We start from the raw sequence: 19,020 nt of genomic DNA, 5'->3' as shown, positions 1-19,020 counted from the left end.
GGCAAATGCTTTCTTTATTATAAAATGGTACTTCAAATACGGCACAATAATAATTTAGTAATCAGCGAAGACAAGTTTAAAAGTCAGTTTCACTTCAGACACTATCGTTGCCACGACAGATAATCACAAGGGAAAAAGGGGTTTGTCCCAGTACAGGAGCAAGGCTGAGGCTTACCTGGCAGCTGAGGTGTGTTTCGGGGTCCAGGACAGACGCACGTGCACACAGAAAGTCATAAGAAAAAGGTGAGATCAGCCAACCTATGCGCTCTTAAGTCACATGCAGTGCAGGGAACCACCACCAGGTGCCTAGCCTCCTTTGGGGCACAGAACCATTGCTAAAGAAAAAGGGGGGAAATAATGAGCAGGGAACCAAACACACAAGGGCAAATAAATAAATAAATAAATAAATAAATAACAAAAAAATTAATAAAATAAAAACCACATCAAAATATACCAGTTGGAACCATGCACCAAAGGGAAATTTAAACATGCACAGAAAGAAAATCAATTCCAATCAATACTAATTAGCTTGCTATAAGTAAACCATGTACACAGAAAAAGCCCCAAAAGGGTCAAGATTAAAGAAGCAATACCAAGAAATAAGAACCAGATTAAGTAAAACACATTTATTTCCCATAGGCCAACACAGAAAATGAAAGAACCATAAACATTTTACATTACATTAATGCCATTTGGCAGACGCTCTTATCCAGAGCAACGTACAACAAAGGGCAAAGTACATACCCATAACCAGGGATAAATGCGCTGAAAGACCCTAGAGGGAAGTACAATTTCAACTGCTACCTGCACAACAAAGATAAGGACCAGGGTCTATTTGAATTTTGTCTTTTTGTTTTTCGTAATACGCAAATGTATGAACAAACCGCTTACCTAGTCAAACACTGCTTACCTAGCCAAACTAAACATCCTGATAGTACATATCACAGAAAGACAACAATTAAGGTTTACAGGGAGGTAGGGAGGGACAGGGAGAGGTGCAGCTTGAAGATGGAAAGAGATTCTACAGTTCTGACCTCCACAGGGAGTTCGTTCCACCACCATGGAGCCAGAACAGACAGTAGTCGTGAGCGGGAGGTTGAAGTTCGGAGAGGGGCAAGCCCCAAGTGGCCTGTGGAGGCCGAACTAAGAGGTTGCAGTAGTCCAGGCAGGACACAACCATCGCATGGACGAAGGAGCTGGGTCAAGTAGGGGGTGAGAAAGGGGCGGATTCTCCATATGCTGTATAGGAAGAACCTGCATGACCGAGTCACCGCCGCAATATTCTCAGAGAGGGACAGTCTGCTGTCCATCACCACGCCAAGGTTCCTTGCACAGGGTGATGGCATCAGTGTGGTATCCCCTAGGGAAATGGAGAGATCCAGATGGGGAGAGGGAATGGCAGGGATGAATATAATTTCAGTCTTATCTGGGTTGAGCTTTAGATGGTGGTTGTCCATCCAGCTATGGATGTCACTCAGGCAGGCAGAGATACGGGCTGAAACCTGTGTATGAGATGAAGAGTTGGGTATCGTCCGCATAGCAGTGGTATAAAAAAATATAAAAGACAATTCAAACGAGACAAAACAGGAGCGTTCTCACTCATCATTGACTGACAAGCAATGGATGCGCGGCCTCGAGCTCCCTGCAAGATAAGGTGACAAGATTACAACCCGGAAGTGTACAGCCTAAGAACGTTTCTTACGCGGCTGTGAGGTCGTGCAAATAAAACGATGTGCTGGCTAGGGATGCTACTGGGAGTACTTTGGGCTACACAAGATAAAAATAAACAATTGCGCCACAACAATTGCAAACAATAATGTCCGAACTGACCGGACTACTGAACTAAAATTAAACCTACCTGAACTATTGTTGCCAAGCAACACCGACAATAACCGGAAAACACTCGCACTCGCAAGCCATATGTTCAGGTGAGTTTCGCGTTGGACAAAATGCTAAAACAAACATTGTATGCCAATTAGACACTAAAAACGGAGCAATGCAAAGGGAAAGAAAGAAAAAAAGAAAAATGACAGGGAAAGAGGCAACCTCTACCCTGCTACAATCGGAATGGCAATAAAGGAAACTTATCTAATATAGCTACAGTTGAGGACTTAAATGGAGGATGTAAATTCATAATGTTTTATTTGTAATCTTACTATTATATTTGTACCAGGTCAACTACTTGGTAGTTCGCCTGGTACATGAATACTATGCACTTTCACAGCTTTGTCCAAATTTATTCTAGTATTTGCAGTCGATGATACAGACCGCCAAAGACGCATGTGCACATGACAGACGCCAGCAAGCGAGGGGAAACTGAAAGATGACAGCATGGTTCATTTGGATTAAAAACTGTTATCGTTCTTAATACATGTGGATCGTTCTTAATATACATCACAAATGTGATGCTATGCTGGAGGACAACCTCTCCAAACAACTGAATGTATTTTTCAGCCAAATATTGTTTTTTAAATCTCAGGTCAACCACAAATTTATACTTGCTCAAGTCGAGCTGATCGGGAGAGAGACAATTGATTGTTTCGTTTGCCAAAAAATATTACCCACCAGGGAGAAGAGTGGGGACAGAAAAGGGAACTGAGGGGAAAAAGAAGAGGGGTAGAGCTTGAGTATTGATAAAAGAACAGGGGAGAGGTGACGTAATAAATATGGATAGCAGAATGTTGTTGGCATTCATTACCATGATTAAAATGACTGTGCAAGTGACATTGAAACAAAATCAGAGAGAATTAGGACACAGCAAGGGGACATTTTGTGTATAAGTGCCGTGAAGGGGGATGAAATTCAGGGAATTCTGGCAAAATGGTTCGGAGGGAGTCAGATGCCAGGGAGATGGAAATGGAGTGGGGATGAAAATTGAATAAAGACGGGGGCTTGGGCATGGGATGTTTTTTTGTATGTGTACTATCTATATAAATAAATAATAAAGTAAGACATTCAGTAGGCGGCGGTAATGCACCAATATGTTTTGTACCCACCATAAAACTCGAAAGAAGAAGAAGCTAGTTAGCTAGCTAGCAAGCAAGCTAACAACATCCAATTATTGGATGTTATGAAGATATTGGGGGTGGGGGGGTAGGGGGTAGGGGGTTTGGTCTAAGTTAATGTAGTTATCACATCCATCCTGAAGAATTATGTGAACTATAAGAGCTGGTAACGCACTGTAACTGGGAATCAGCTTGTGTTCGCCTTGTGTCGCTAGTTCGGGCAATGTTGGCAGGCTGTTGAAGAGATATTAATGTGCTTGATTACCAACCGATTCTCCGGTGTTAAACGTCAGAATTAAATACGTATGGACGTCATTTTAGAGCTGAAAATGTATCGGAAGTTCGTCAGTGATTAACTTGGCTATGTTATATGGTTACGTCTAGCTAATCCGCTAAAACATTCACGTGACTGGTTTTATTTTCAGGAATTATGCGCTTTCCGATTAACACTTCGACAAAGCACGTTGGAGCCCCACGAAGAAATGACGTGTCTGGTACAGTGGCCTTTTGATTTCTGTAAACTTTCTACAATGGAAATGATTATCCACCGGCAATGATGTGCACCATCGGTGTGTTTTTGAATGTCTGTTTCTTGGAGCTCATGAAAATGTAATCCATAATTCAAGATGAGTGTGAGCCATAGGCTACTTTGTCACAATGCATTGACGCGGTGTTTGGTATTTTTACTCCAAGGTCTTGTCATCCCGGCATAAGATTTATTGGATCAGTTTGCTCATTGTCTCGGCATTGTCTGTGGCCTTATGGTATAATCATGTCACCAGACTGGATGTCGCCATTGTGGGCAATATGGGCAATATGGGCCTTCATGGGTACATCCGGATCACATCTGGAAATATGGATCAGGTAAATTGGTGTTGTACCACAGAGGCTGGCCCCATATAGGTCTGGAATGTGATGATTCAAACTTGATTGAATTAATCAGTTATATAGAGAGTAAAACAACAAGTGATTTTTTACATTTAAATGGTTAACTTGTGTAAAAGGTTTATTCTGCAGCATGTTTGTTATATTAACTGTGAATACATTGTGAATGTCATGTATGCTTGTTGTTGTATCACAGTGCAGTTAACCTTTGCCCTGGGAGTTGCAGTGCGCCGATTGTTAGCACTTTATTGATGTTATAATTACTGTTATCCATATTGCTTTAAGCAAGTGTGAATGCCACTTGAATTTCTTTTTTGTCGTTTCAGTTCCTGAATGCTCGCTGTAAAGAATGTGCCTTGGTGTCCAGTTCAGGTCAGATGCTGAACGCTGCCAAAGGGAAGGAAATCGACAAACTGGATTGTGTTATCCGCATGAACAATGCTCCAACCCTGGGCTACGAACATGACGTGGGGAGCAAGACCAGCCTGCGCGTCGTATCCCACACCAGTGTGCCCCTCATACTCAAGAATGAGACCTATTACTTTCAGAAGTCCGCGGATACGGTGTACGTTGTGTGGGGGCCAGAGAGAAACATGCGTCAGGATGGCAAAGGCAAAATCTTCAATGTTATCCTGAAAGCTGCTCAGAAGTATCCGCATGCCAAAATCTATGTGGTGACAAGAGAGCAGATTCAGTACTGCGACGGACTTTTTCAGAATGAAACCGGGAAGAACAGGTATGAAGCGCCTTTGAAGGCGGTTTTAGGTTTGCTGCAAAACCAGTAATGTAAAAAATAAGCAGTGTGATGTGAATACCTTCCCTGAAAAAGCCAGTTTCCCTGGGTAGATAGTAATTGCATAATCTCCTGATTCCCGGTCCTGCTAAAAGCCAAGTTTGCACGGCTCTCGTGGAGGGGCATAATTGGCTCGCCGCTCCAGAGGAAGGGACTTGGCAGGGTCAGCTGCACAGTAAAGCACCTCGGGTGCCTCGGAATCACGGTCACAAGCATGAGACGAGATGGCTTGAAGAAGGCGTGTCACTCTCCTCCAGGCCGCTGAGGGAAAAAGGGAAAAAATCTGAAATAAATGTGTATAAAAAAATAGTAATTACATCATCTCCCCAAACACATTAAATAAATGTCCAACATATAATTATAAAATTATTTACATTCTTAAAATGGAAAAGTATTAATCTTGGCGTAAAGGTACCTACATGTGCAGCTCTAGATTATTACGACAGAACTTTTGAATTAGTACGTATAATATGAAGGGCAGCACGGATGGTGCAGTGGGTAGCACTGCCGCCTCACAGCAAGGAGGTCCTGTGTTCAAATCCCGGTCGGCCGGGCCCTCTCTGTGTGGAGTTTGCATGTTCTCCCCGTGTCTCCCCGTGTCTGCGTGGGTTTCCTCTGGGTACTCCGGTTTACTCCCACAGTCCAAAGACATGCAGGTTAGGCTGATTGGAGAGTCTAAATTGCCCGTGGGTATGAGTGTGTGAGTGAATGATGTGTGCACCCTGCGATGGACTGGCGACCTGTCCAGGGTGTATTCCTGCCTTTCACCCAATGTATGCTGGGATAGGCTCCAGCCCCCCGTGACCCTGTTCAGGATAAGCGGGTTAAGAGAATGAATTAATGAATTAATTAATGTATAATATGAGCTGTCAAGATATTCCCGTATTCATATTGAACAGTGATTTGACATGCTGTTTGGAAGCACAGAATCATCTTTTTCACCTACAGTTATTGGGGAATGTGTCTTTTGTGCGATTACACTGTCCAAACAATTCCAATTAATTAAATGAATTATTTAAATGGTTATAGTGAAGGGCATAGAATCTAATGGGATGTCAATTTGTTAGAATTAATGATGTCAAATTGATATTGCTCACCTATCGATGAAGAGCAAATGGGCTAATTTTAGAAAAATAGTCCTTTTTAATGGGTACAATTGCATTTGGCAAATTGTGTTGTCATTTATTGTTTTCATCACCAAATCTCTTATTCAGAATGCAATCGGGGGCCTTCCTAAGTACTGGATTCTTTACCATGGTCCTGGCGATGGACGTGTGTGACAGTATTCATGTATATGGCATGATCAATAATGACTACTGCAAGTAAGTGACCTTCAAAAGGAGACGGAAATATATATATATTTTCTTTGTTAAAATGAGAAAAAGAGAAAGAGCCTAGCAGTGCATTCACTTACAGTGAGCATCATAATTCATTGGACAGTAACGCATTTTCGTTATTTTGGTTCTGTACTCTTAACACTTGGAGTTTGATGGGATACAATGATGATGAGGTTGAAGTGCAGACTGTCAGCTTTAATTTGAGGTTATTTCATCCATAATGGATAACCCGTTTAGAATAGTTGGACTCCCCCTTTTTTTGTTTCAGGCATCAAAAAATATTGGATAATTTAACATAATGGAGAATAAAGTAATCATTTTTAATACTTGGTCGCATATCCTTTGCATGCAATAACTGCTTAAAGTCTGCAAGGCATTGACATCAACAGACACTGGGTATCCTCCCTGGTGGTACTCTGCCAGGCCTGTACTGCAGCGTCTTCAGTTCCTGTTTGTTTAGTCTCCACTTCAGCATGTGAAATACATGTTCAATTAGGTTCAGATCCAGTGATTGACTCGGCCAGTAGCCATAACACCCCCTCCACCATGTTTCACGCATGAGGTGGCATGATTTGGATCATGGGCGTTTTTGTTCTGCACACTTTCCTTTTTCCATTACTCTGGTACATGTTAATCTTTGTCCCATCTGTCCACAAGACAGTTCCACAACTCTTGGGGCTTTGTTTTTTTAGCAAACTGTAATCTCGGTTTCTTTTCTTATCAGGCTTATCAATGGTTTGCATCTTGCAGTGTACCCTCTGTAGGCCTGATGGTGTAGTCTTCTACATATGGTAGACTAAATCTACACCTACAGGAGAGCTGTTTTTGATCTCTTGGGCCGTTTTCTTCTATATTTTTCGGTCATCAACTACAATGGTCTTCCTCGGTCTACTGGGTCTTTTGACATAATTGTGTTAACCAGATGTTTTTTCTTGTTAATAATGAAGCAAACTGTTGACTTGGGCATGCCCAGGGTATTTGCAATGTTCCTGATTTATTCATTTTAATTTCTGAGCCTTATGACGGGCATCTTAATTTGCATCGACACTGCTGTCTCATGTTGTCATGCCCCAACATCAATCTCTGCATTCACTAACAACACAAATGAATACACCTGCCTAATGAAAAACATCTTTGAAGCCAATTCAACAAATACTTGTAGAACCTTAAAATGGGGGGGACCATGCACAAAAGGTGCTTTCATTCCTCAAATTAAAGCAGATAGTCTGCACATCAACCTTATTGTCATGGTATTCTTTCAAACTCAGTACTAGCGTACAGAACCAAAATAACAAGATATGTGTCACTGTCCAATTAGTTATGGTGCTCACTGTATCAAAGGATGGCTATGTAAGCTGTTTATTGTTCATATGGAAGTTATCATTATATTGCTTTGTGCTGTATAAAAACAGTCCTGAGATAGGAATATAATCCATTAATCAGATTCATGAAATAGGCCCTAGTTCTTATCTTTGTTGTTCTGTTGGAACTTGAAATTGTACTTCCCTCTTTCAGTGCACTGATCCCTGGTTATGGTTATGCACTTTGATGTCCGTCGCTCTGGATAAGAGCGTCTGCCTAATGCCAATAATGTAATGTAATGTAATGATATGATTACTTACCCAGCAAGAAGTGTGTCTGGTAATCAGAATGGCTTAAGAGATGTTTTTCCCCACTTTTTACCAGTTTTTATACTGAAAAGACAAAGTTATCATAACATAAGTAATCAATATAAATGGAAATGTGTAACATCTTTTAAAGCAAACATTCAGTAAAAGAGCTGTTTGGCTGGGGGTGAATTGTGGCCAACAATCAACATAATCTTGGCCCTTTGGACATTGGTACGAACAATAAATATTAACTTGCAGCAAAAATCGTGCCTATGCCCAGGTCAGCATTTACACAATTGGGCAGCATGTTCTTTCCCTTAAGAGTGAAAGAATAACGGCTATAAATGTGTTAAGGCGTACTTGACACCTTTTCTCACACAGATGAACAGTACGTACTATCTACAAAATGAATTCATAATATGGGCATTTATTTTTAAAAATAGACTCCCAGGAAACAGTAGTTGAAGACTGTACAAAATGTCTTCAAGAGGGTGGTCGGGTACAAAGTGCTCTTATCCACTTATATTTAGTAGCATGTATGAGTTTGCAGTGAACCCTAACCCTGTGTCTCTGCAGCCAGGCGAATCCCGCCGCTGTTCCGTACCACTACTATGAGAAGGGCCGGATGGAGGAGTGCCGCATGTACCGCGTTCACGAGAAGGCGCGGCGCGGGGGCCACCGCTTCATCACCGAGAAGGCCATCTACGGCAGGTGGGCCTCGCACAAAAACATTCACTTCCATCACCCCTCGTGGACGGGCCGGGACAGCGGCGCCTGAGTGCATTTGTTGCTCTCTGAAAACAGGTATATTTTGGAATTCACCCTTTTGTTTACACACAGTGGGTTCACCAAATTTACTTACTGCACTCCTTGAAATCTAAGCTCGGGAAAAATGGCTGAAGACAGCATTTTGAAAATGATACTTTCTAATAGGTAAAAGATGTGATATAAACCCATGTATTCTGCTGGATTTAAAATGGGGGAAATTCAGCTAGAAATTTTAATACTAGTAATGTACAATATATTGGTATAATACCTACCAACAGCCCCCAGGTCTAGGGTCCAGTGCTTTAACAAATTCCCCACATTATTTATCAGTATTATAAATTATCCATTTCTCCATGACCAGTTTTGTTTGGTTGAGGTCTGTGTCCATTATCTCTTGCAATGCAGAGATGTGCTTTAGGCTACATGGACATCATGTGTTAATTGGTCTATAGAGCCCCTGTAGCATGGTGGGTGAATCTAGCATTCAGATATAGACAATCACTCCTGCAGCAAAGCACGCTTATATGCAGTGAATGAATAGCGTGCCAGGCTCCGAGTTCACATTATCAATATTCATCCCATCACAGAATGTCGACTTGTTTACAACCTGGCCGACGTTCAAAACATTCTAAAGTGTGGTTTACGCTGAGAGAAAGCAGCAATACAGATACAGCCAAAAGCTAATCACTGTTGTAAAATAATTTAATATAAGGAAGTAGCACCAGTATCTCAAAACATTTACTGCAACATTGTTTGCTGAGAATAAAACTGTTTGCATAACAGCTAGCTTTAATGGAATGGAAACAATGGGCTGTACTGTTTCTTCTATTTAAAACCACATTTTATTTTTGGGGCACTATATTACAAGAGCGAACATCTGGTCACATGTTTTGACCATACATCAAGGATTTCAATACGAAGAGCGCCCCCCAAAGGCCATATTTCAAACGCCCATAATCTCAGGAATCGCTGGTCCAAATACATTTTTTGCTATTTTCTTGACCCAGTGAGATCTACAGTATACTTTACAACTAGCAAAATCCCTGACAAAGGGTCCAAACATGTCTCCAGATTTCACTCAGTATCCCCTCTGAATATGTGCACTGTGGCTGATTCATAGCTGACGTTTTCTAAACAGAAATGAAGTGAAATTTGAAAATGTTTACCAAGAAATATTAACGGGTATAGCAATGTCATATATTACATTTAAAGAGGTGTCAGTCAAAATCATGTATTTTGCATTATATTGCTTTTGTTTATTATTTCTAATGCACTCATGACACAGTCAGTTTAAGCAGCTGGTTTTATTTCTGTGATCTTTTAAAAGCCATATATTGCTTTTAATATTATACAGTTAGCCTTTCATTATTTTTGTGCTTCCTTAATGAACTGTGTGTGTTCATTTTTATTGCTCTTCTTTTAAAAGCATATACACTCAACGAGCAATTTATTAGGTAGACCTGTACACCAGCTTGTTAATGCAAATATTTAGTCAGTTAATCATGTGGTAGCAACTAAATGCATAAATGCAGACGTCGAGGTTCAGCTGTTGTTCAGACAATGTCAGAATTGGTGAAGACGTTTGATCTAAGTGACTGACTGTGGAATGATTGTTGGTGCCAGGCAGGATGGTTTGAGTATTTGAGAAACTGCTTATCTTCTGTGATTTTCACGCACAACAGTCTGCAGAGAATGGTGCGAAAAACATAAAACATCCAGTGAGCAGCTGTTCTGTGAGCAGAAACGTGTTGTTAATGACAGAGGTCAGAGGAGAAGGGCCAGACTGGTCGAAGCTGAGAGGAAGGTGACAGTAACGCAAATAACCACACATTACATAGTGGTATGCAGTAGAGCATCTCTGACTACACAATGCATCAAACTTTTAAGTGGATAGGCTACAGCAGCAGAAGAATAAGTCTAATACATACCTAATAAAGTGCTCACTGAGTGTATTATTGCTATACTTGACTGAACCGTTTATGATTGTATGTATTCAGATGTATTTTCTTAATTTGAAAGTAGTACTTATTCAGGTAAGGTTCGTCTCTTTATCCAAAGAGACAGAATCTAACAAAAGAACAATGTAGGCTTCTGGAAAGTCATTAAGAGAATATCTCATATTGACACATGAAGGAAAAGGTACATACGGTGAGCATACTTGATGTTTTTGCCCATCCTTAGGAAAGGCTCTTATATGATTTCAGATTGTTGTGCCTTATACAGTGTCTGCATGCGCATGATAAAGAGGAACTTGAGCATAATCATTTTTACAGCCACTTCCTGTTCATATTTTTTACAATCTGTAAATAGGTCTGTGTGGATGTACTGTATTTCTGAATCGGGATATGCTTTTTTCTAGACGGAACATTTAACCACTTCATTAATTTTACAGTGTTTTTAGTGTATGTCTTTTTGGTACATTTCTGTGGCAAGCATGAGTAGTAAATCATTATACAGCTAGTCCTGTCACCATTAGTCTTTTAGCATGGAATGCAGTCCAGGAAATACCGACACAACTGTTTAAATTCTCTCGTGATCTTGCTGCCAGACATACAAAGATGCATTGAAGGGAAGAAGATATTGGCTCCCTGTGATTGAAAATGCAACTGTAGTTAAAGTAATCCCAAGGGAAATCATTGGTAACAAATACTCATGCCACCACGTTTTAACCGTTTTGCCTGTACTGATATTTATTGCCTGTACTTGTGTTTTCACAACCTTGGAGTATTCTAAGCGGACCTGGATCAAATGTGTAATTGTTTTGGATTCAAATACTTTTCTGTGTTATATTGATCTTGTCTTGTATAACTGATCCAACCAAGAGGACCAGAAGGCAGGGTTTGAGAATATTTCATAGGTTCCAATCAGGGGAACCGGGATTGACATTTTCCCCCAGAAGCTTGCAAACCCCAGAGGTTGCCGGAAGTATTGCAGCTTATTAAGTCTGCTGCCAAAAAGCAAATTTACCCATTCAAGGCCATTCAAAACTATGACTTTACCCTCATGAATGTATAGAATTTTTTTAATTACTTTGAAATTGTACAATTTCTTCAGACTGAACTAATTACTCTCCAGGGAATGTTTTGAGCCGCAGAGAAAACCAATTTTTTTTTTTAATTACGGCACATTTCTTCCTGCTTGGGTACCCATTACATTACATTATTGGCATTTGGCAGACGCTCTTATCCAGAGCGACGTACAGTTGCAGGAGACAATCCTCCCGTGGAGCAATGCAGGGTTAAGGGCCTTGCCTAAGGGCCCAACGGCTGTGCGGATCTTATTATGGCTACACCGGGATTAGAACCACCGACTTTGCGTGTCCCAGTCATTTACCCTAACAACTATGCTACAGGCCGCCCATTGCACATTCCCTGATGCCAAAAACAGCCCCATAGCCATTGATATATATATTGATGGTTCCAGTACACCAGATAAGCTCAGTAAAGCATAGCTGGCTATTTCACAGCAGTGCATCACTAATGTTGACTGGATGTCCAGGAACCTTGTCCAGTTAATTTCAGACAAAACCGAAGTCCTTGGCATTGGTCTCGTACCTATGTGTTTTTTGACCCAAATCTGAATTTTGATCAGCGCACCAAAAAGCTAGCCCAGCCTACCATCTTAGAAACAATTCAAAAATAATATCGGGCTTGTCAACTGAGGATGTTGAGAGAATAATACAGGCTCATTGAAGCCCTAAGGAGCAAATAACCTGGGTCTGGGTCTTAGTAATCATCATTTTAAAAAGTAACGAAGAATAATCCAAAAGGGTTCCCAAACTTCTGCACAGGGTCCTTTTCCTTTTTTATCATTTATAAACAGTAAAAAAAAAATTTTTTAAAAGGCAATCTTGCAATCTGTTATGCCATTTAGAGTTCAGGTTTGCTTTTGATCACAAACAGATTAATTTAAAAGACATTTAAACCTGGGGTGCGCACATTTTTTTGCACCCCACTGTACAGACTACATATACATTCATTATTAATCCGAAACAATTATGTATTTGATCGAGTATGGTGTTCTCTGTGCAATTGCAGTCAATTTCACTCATTGCTGTTTCTGATATGATATTATAAAATTGTGTCATGAATTATGTAAAGCCTAAGACTGATCATGCTGTGTGTGAAACGTTACCATGTCATCTGTGCCCTGTTAAAAATATTTATACCATGGGTAACTGACCTGAAATGGTCTATTGAACTGAATGCCATTGCTGCAGCACATTAACTTTGTCTTCATTTCAAGTCCTATGTAACCACTCTGTATGCATGTGACGGTTGTAAAAACAGTTATTGAAAACAGTTTGCACTTTCCCATTAAATACGTTTTTCTTACTTTGTGTTATGTTGTGAATTACTTTTTGAAATTGCATTCCGAGGTCATGAGGAAATGGGTAGCCTTTGTATTGACATGGCAATTTTATACAATGGCCTAACGGCTTATATATACTATATGCTGTCTTTACACATTCTGGCTCAATGTACGGATATTTACTACATTACATTACATTACATTACATTACATTAATGGCATTTGGCAGATGCTCTTATTCAGAGCGACGTACAGTTGATTAGACTAAGTAGGAGACAATCCTCCCCTGAAGCTTTTAATGTCATATTCAGTTACCGGCCTTCAGTATCTTTTATTTGATTATTTTGTATTTGTAAATCAACATGTACTCGTTCTTCTGAAGCATTGTCAACATGTACTGATGGTTGTGTCAACATGTACTCGTTCTTCTGAAGCATATTCTCGTGTCACTTTTTTTGGGGTATTTTGAGTTCGGGCGTTCTGGTGACGTAGGCCTAATCGAGTCTCCTCCTTCGGTGATGCAGGAAGATGGGGAACGGGTCCATTGACCCTCCGCGTAGTTGTAAATTGCACGGAGCAAAACTGGTAAGCTGGATACTGAAACCGTGACTTGTCCTAATGCAGTTATGTACGTTGAATGAGCGCGGTCGTCGTTGTGGCAATACATGGATTAAAATGGGGTGTAGAATTTATTACCACGTTATTGCGTGCATGGTGTGGAATAGACAACGGCGACACGGGTCTCTTTTGCACCAGAATATCCGTTATGTCTGACAAGTCCGTATTTGTTTTTCTCTGTTAAGACATGCCCGGCCATATCGGTTGTAGCAATATTAATTCATTTAGGTAATTATTTAGTTGCAGCTTTTGTTAACGTATAGTAACGGTATGCTACGTTTGTTTCGCTTGACGATTTTGTCTAGTAGTTGTACTGTGCAATGTAGCTAGCCATTCCAATGTTGCGTTGCCAGCATTATATATACAGCCTATGTGATGCACACAGTGTCCATATCTCATAAACAAGATGTTGTTACGCAAAAATTATTTTTCCTGATCATTTATAATAGTAGCTATATACATAGGTAGGAAGCAGCAGTGGGTGCAGAGCGTTTGCTTCTCGATTTCAGACGTCCTAGTGTATGAAATATAGTTAAATAAGCTTGGAATGCTTTCAGCAAAATTATTTAGCTATGGGCTATTATAAATTTGAATTTAAACAACATTGTTCTCTTTAAAATACTTATAACTGTTTTCCAAATGAAAGTAAATTATACAAATCAAAATGAAATCAAGGAAATACGTGTTTAAGAAAAAATAAAGCGTAAATTACATAGAAGTTTTGGATTCAGGTAATCGAACCAGCTATTATGTGCATCCAGTTTGAGCCAGTGTTGTACAGGTAACATTAGGTACAATGGTTTATTTAGTACGAATTGGCCTATTGGAATGTAGCTTGAGCAGAACGAACATTCTGGTCATACATTTTCCATTAAAGTGGTTTCGTCGGGGGATGATTGAAATTGATTTGAAGCCAGTTTCCATCTTTTCATGTTGCACACTACATTTTTGTTCATCCCCACTTGTGCAGGTGACCATGCTATGAAACTCTTTCACTTGAATTAATTTTCAAAGACTTTCTCCGCATTTATCAAACAAAATTAAGGTTACTTTCAGTGTTTACAATGATACTCATGAGATAAAAACGTCAAAGATTTGTTTTTAGATTAAGGTAAATTGAGTAACCTACAATATTACGCTGAAATGATGTATGGTTTAAAAAAATAAATGTTTTTACCACATACATTTGTCTTTTCAGGAATGAATACTCAATTGGGAAAGATGTGAATTTAGCCCTTGTTAAAGTGGAAGAATGGGGCAGAGGCTAGTAGATAAGGTAAGGCTGAGCAAGGTTTAGAGGTCATTTGTAGAATTACTCCCATCTTTGGTCTTGTGCACTTCATTTAATTGAGCACATATTTTAAGTTTCCAACTTTTAGATAAGTTCTATTGTCTTTGCGGTGGTCTGACCTAAATGTAATGCTATGTAAATCTGAAAATATCCAGTGGTGTGCAGTTAACCATGTGGATATTGTTTCACTGACTAAATGCATAAAATTATGCAGACACGGTCAAGAGATTCAACTGTTTTTCATACAAAATCCCAGAATGGGCGAGAAATGTAATTTAAGTGACTTTGACCATGGAATGATTGTTGGTGCCAGACAGCGTGGTTTGAATATCTCAGAAACTGCTGATCTCCTGATTTCCATGCAGTCTCTAGAGTTTGCAGTTCTGCAGGCAGAAGCACCTTGTTAATAATAAAGGATCAGAGTAAACATAAAACACTCTTTTTTTGCCATTTTATTTTTATTTAATAATAATGCAATTTAACTGCTCTTTTCTGGTCACAGCAGTTCTAGACTGCATTCAAGTCAGGACTTTGATTAGGCCACTCCAAATTGTAACATTTCTTTACAGTTGATTAGATGTAGGATGTTTGATAACTTTTTCATTGAAAGCAGTTCTGCAAAGAAGAATGGGCTAAAATTCTTCCACAGCAATGGTGAAAGACTGATATCAAATTATAGGAAGTGTTGCCGTTATCGCTGCTGAAGGTGGTGCTACCAGTTATTACAGTGTATCCATTTAAGGGGGAAATATTATGGTGATATTTTTCATTAAATATTTCTGCTTACTCGGGCTCCCTTTATTACATTTAGCAAAAGATCTGAAACCATTCAGTGTGACAAATAGAGGAAATCAGGAAAGGGGGCAAATTTTTCACTGTATATGAGTATACAAAAGATATGCAGTAGATAAAAAGTATTATATGACTCTGTATTGCTTTGATTAATCCTCCTATTATATTTGGGGTCAATTTGACCCCATTTAGTGTTCTCTAAATCAAGTGACTTTGTTTCATATTGATACTGCATGATCTTTCTAATTTTATGATTTGGTCTGGTAAACATGCAGTAAACATACTGCTATGCTAAGTCCCGTACCAACTTTGCATACAAATTTGTTCTGTGGGGTTCTTTTGACCCTCTGTATCTGTATAAAAAGAAAATAAACAACCATTTTTATTTTTATCTCAGATTTTTTTTGCAGATGGTTCTGGTGGCACTTTACCATACAACTTTCATTTACTGCTCTGAAATGAGACACATATTTTTTATATTTATTGATAAAGGGCTAGTCATTTTGTAAACAATGAGGTGACAACCAAAGTATCAAAATATTTATATTCCAATAACTTTGTTTATTTAATGTTCCCCAAACATAAATGCGGTCATAAAATCTTAACATAATAGGAGGTTTAAAAAAAGAACTATTTGCCAGCAATGGGGGGAAAGTCCACTAATGAATCCCTCCCCACAGCACGGACAGCAGAGTCAGAGGATGGTGATCTTTGGAGCCATCTTCCTGCTGATGACTCTCCTGATACTCTACAGTTCGAACAGCGGCAATGACATCTACACTCCATTCCGTAACAGTTACCACCACATCGTCAAGTCCACTAACCTCAAGAAATGGTCTGGCAAGGAGGGCTATGTGGCCGTCTATGGTAATAAGGTAAATATAAACCACCTTCCTCTGCCCTGCTGGAGCCAATGTAGAGAACACTCAACAATAATGAAGCACATGACTGAAGTTCAGGCTTCTGCACAGAGAGCTAAATCTCTCTTTATCTTAAGGTATCCAATCCCACTGAAAATATTTAGGGGGGGGGGGGGGAATTGAGCATTAAGCATCTTAATCACATGCAGTATAGGCTCAGAGCAACCATATACTGTGAATTATGTGAATAACCAGTTGCTTAGTAATTTGACCAAATTGTTTTGATTGCACACACGGGGTGACATGGCTCAGGCAGTAAGAGCAGTCGTCTGGCAGTCGGAGGGTTGCCGGTTCGATCCCCCGCCCAGGCTGTGTTGAAGTGTCCCTGAGCAAGACACCTAACCCCCAAATGCTCCTGACGAGCTGGTCGGGGCCTTGCACGGCAGCCAATCGCCGTCGGTGTGTGAGTGTGTGTATGAATGGGTGAATGGAGAAGCATCAATTGTTCAGCGCTTTGGATAAAGGCGCTATATAAATGCCTGCCATTTACCATTTACCATTTACCCATTCACACTGAATTGTGTGCTTTCACAGAGCATGACCCTGCACTGCCGTGAGTGTGCCCTGGTCACCAGCTCCAGCCACATCCTCGGCCGTGGCGTGGGGGAAGAGATCGACCGCACGGAGTGCGTGATCCGCATGAACGACGCGCCCACGTCCGGCTTCGAGCAGGACGTGGGGAATCGCAGCACGGTGCGGGTGGTGGCCCACTCCAGCGTGTTCCGGGTGGTCCGGCGTCCGAACGAGTTCCTCAACAAGACCCCCGGCGTGGTGGTGGTGTTTTGGGGGCCCCCGACCAAGATTGGCAAAGACGCCAAGGGCACCCTGTTCCGGCTGATCCAAAGAGTCAGCATGACCTTCAGCAATCTGTCCAGTTTCACCATTGCGCCCAGCAAGATGAGGAAGTTTGACAGCCTCTTCCAGAAGGAGACTGGCCGAGACAGGTGAGGAGGAGGATGATGAAGGGAGGGAAAGCAGTGGGCAGACACAAAAGAGTGAGAATAGTCTTGACTGATCATCTATTTTATCAAAGAGTTGTCTGATTCCAGTGGCCCCTTCAACCTAGTTCAGCAATTAAGCATTTTAGTTCAGTATTCAGTATTACATTTTTTGGGTTTTTGCAGAGAGAAGTCACGATCATGGCTGAGCACTGGATGGTTCACCATGGTGATTGCCATTGAGATTTGTGACAACATTCACGTATATGGTATGGTTCCTCCCAATCATTGTAGGTAAGTACAACTGTTTTGAATAAATACACTTCTGTGTGCTATGACAGAATTGAGCAGAATCAGCCCAAGATGTGAAATATTTACAGATAACCTGTCTGAACTATTTAACAAAAATACAATCTTCTTTCAGTCGGAGACCACAGCCCAAAAAAATGCCCTATCATTATTATAAGCCCAGAGGCCCAGACGAATGTGTGACCTACCTTCAGAACGAGAAGGGACGAAGAGGCAACCATCACCGCTTCATCACAGAGAAGCATGTGTTTGCACGCTGGGCCAAGCTGTATAACATCACCTTCTCACATCCCAAGTGGTGACTTCTGGAAGGTATTGAGAATGTGGTTGGAGAAAAAGGGGGCAAAGGTGTCTGGTGGGGTTGCCTGGACTCTGGAGACCCCGTGCACATATATTCATTCAGTTCTGGCTGCGGACCCTTGTAGTTCCACATTCAATAGGGGACTTCAGAAGTCCCTTTCCCCGGTCACTTTTGACAAGTCATCGTTGCGGAGGTAAGATCAAGGGTAAATGTGAACGCAAGTACAGACTTCAGCTGAAAGTGTGGAATTGGAGACATAATTAATTTCCCCCATAAATAAATAATGCATGGGGCATTTGACCAGATGATCATATGGATTCAGTGGTCCACTGTCTAAAATATACAAAGCAGAGCCTAACAGAGCAGACTTATTTTTGCTAGGTCTGAATATGAACCTCATGGGGTAGGCTGAGGTCAATGGAGGAAAGTTTTGTATAAGTTGGTTTCCTAAAGATGTATTTTTACATGTTTATAGTGCTTTTTTAACAAAAAAGGTGCACAGAACAAAATAACATTCACAAATGCATCAGTTAACTTGGGTATAAAAATAGAAATATTATGCCTGAAACAGTATAAGGACTTTTATTCAAGAATTTAAAGAAAGTAAACATAGCGATTTATGTCCAAACGAATCCCTGCAACAATTTTGTGTACCGCCACAATGTTCATTTGCTCAGAAGACTTTTCCATCACCATCAGTGTTCTCACAAATGATAATGTGCTTTGAATATTAAGCAAGCATATCCATAAACCCTCATGGATTTTCTCAAAGGTGGTCAGGTGATGATCATCATTTACAAGTACAGCTACGACAAAAACACAATACTCTGCCATTTTATCAGTGCATCAACACACTATGCTGTGTTTGTGAAAAGATAATGGATTTGTCCAAGACACCAAGAAAATGTTTTCTATGATTTTTGTTCACCACCTAACAAATGTTGGATTCTCTGCACTACGCAAGGCTCATGAGGCATGCAGCTATTTGATGTTTGAATGATGTAAAGAATGTATTATTCTCATTGATGTAATATTTGTGACACCATTTTGTCACTCATTATTTGAATGTTCTGTAAAGTGAGACAAATTTGATTGTGGAGTCTTCACATTACATAAATTTGAGCATATTTAAATATATTTGC

General features: G+C 40.3%; 2 protein-coding genes across 5 annotated transcripts; both read left to right on the top strand.

Annotated features, from left to right (window-relative positions):
* The first annotated feature begins 3,112 nt into the window (after positions 1 to 3,112).
* st6galnac4 (ST6 (alpha-N-acetyl-neuraminyl-2,3-beta-galactosyl-1,3)-N-acetylgalactosaminide alpha-2,6-sialyltransferase 4) lies at positions 3,113 to 12,732 on the top strand. Of its 3 annotated transcripts, none has more exons than XM_061262437.1 (6): positions 3,113 to 3,171; positions 3,431 to 3,499; positions 3,699 to 3,869; positions 4,217 to 4,626; positions 5,898 to 6,005; positions 8,207 to 12,732. In XM_061262437.1, exons 2-6 carry the CDS (start codon positions 3,488 to 3,490, stop codon positions 8,406 to 8,408), a joined length of 903 nt encoding a protein of 300 aa, XP_061118421.1. In that variant the 5' UTR covers positions 3,113 to 3,171; positions 3,431 to 3,487; the 3' UTR covers positions 8,409 to 12,732. The 3 variants fall into 3 exon arrangements, with proteins under 3 accessions (XP_061118421.1, XP_061118420.1, XP_061118422.1); XM_061262436.1 differs by having other exon boundaries at positions 3,130 to 3,308; XM_061262438.1 differs by lacking the exons at positions 3,113 to 3,171; positions 3,431 to 3,499 and having other exon boundaries at positions 3,746 to 3,869; positions 4,258 to 4,626.
* Positions 12,733 to 13,182: 450 nt separating this feature from the next.
* On the top strand, positions 13,183 to 19,011 carry st6galnac6 (ST6 (alpha-N-acetyl-neuraminyl-2,3-beta-galactosyl-1,3)-N-acetylgalactosaminide alpha-2,6-sialyltransferase 6). 2 transcript variants are annotated; one of them, XM_061215826.1, is made up of 6 exons: positions 13,183 to 13,294; positions 14,526 to 14,603; positions 16,091 to 16,285; positions 16,865 to 17,274; positions 17,455 to 17,562; positions 17,693 to 19,011. In XM_061215826.1, the coding sequence occupies exons 2-6, from the start codon at positions 14,580 to 14,582 to the stop codon at positions 17,877 to 17,879; spliced, it is 924 nt and encodes a 307-aa protein (XP_061071810.1). In that variant the 5' UTR covers positions 13,183 to 13,294; positions 14,526 to 14,579; the 3' UTR covers positions 17,880 to 19,011. The 2 variants fall into 2 exon arrangements, with proteins under 2 accessions (XP_061071810.1, XP_061071811.1); XM_061215827.1 differs by lacking the exon at positions 13,183 to 13,294 and adding an exon at positions 13,298 to 13,337.
* The last annotated feature ends 9 nt before the right edge of the window (positions 19,012 to 19,020 follow it).

The sequence above is a fragment of the Conger conger genome, chromosome 12 (genome assembly GCF_963514075.1).
Source record: "Conger conger chromosome 12, fConCon1.1, whole genome shotgun sequence".
Lineage (NCBI taxonomy): Eukaryota > Metazoa > Chordata > Actinopteri > Anguilliformes > Congridae > Conger > Conger conger.
This window is presented reverse-complemented; position numbering and strand designations above follow the sequence as displayed.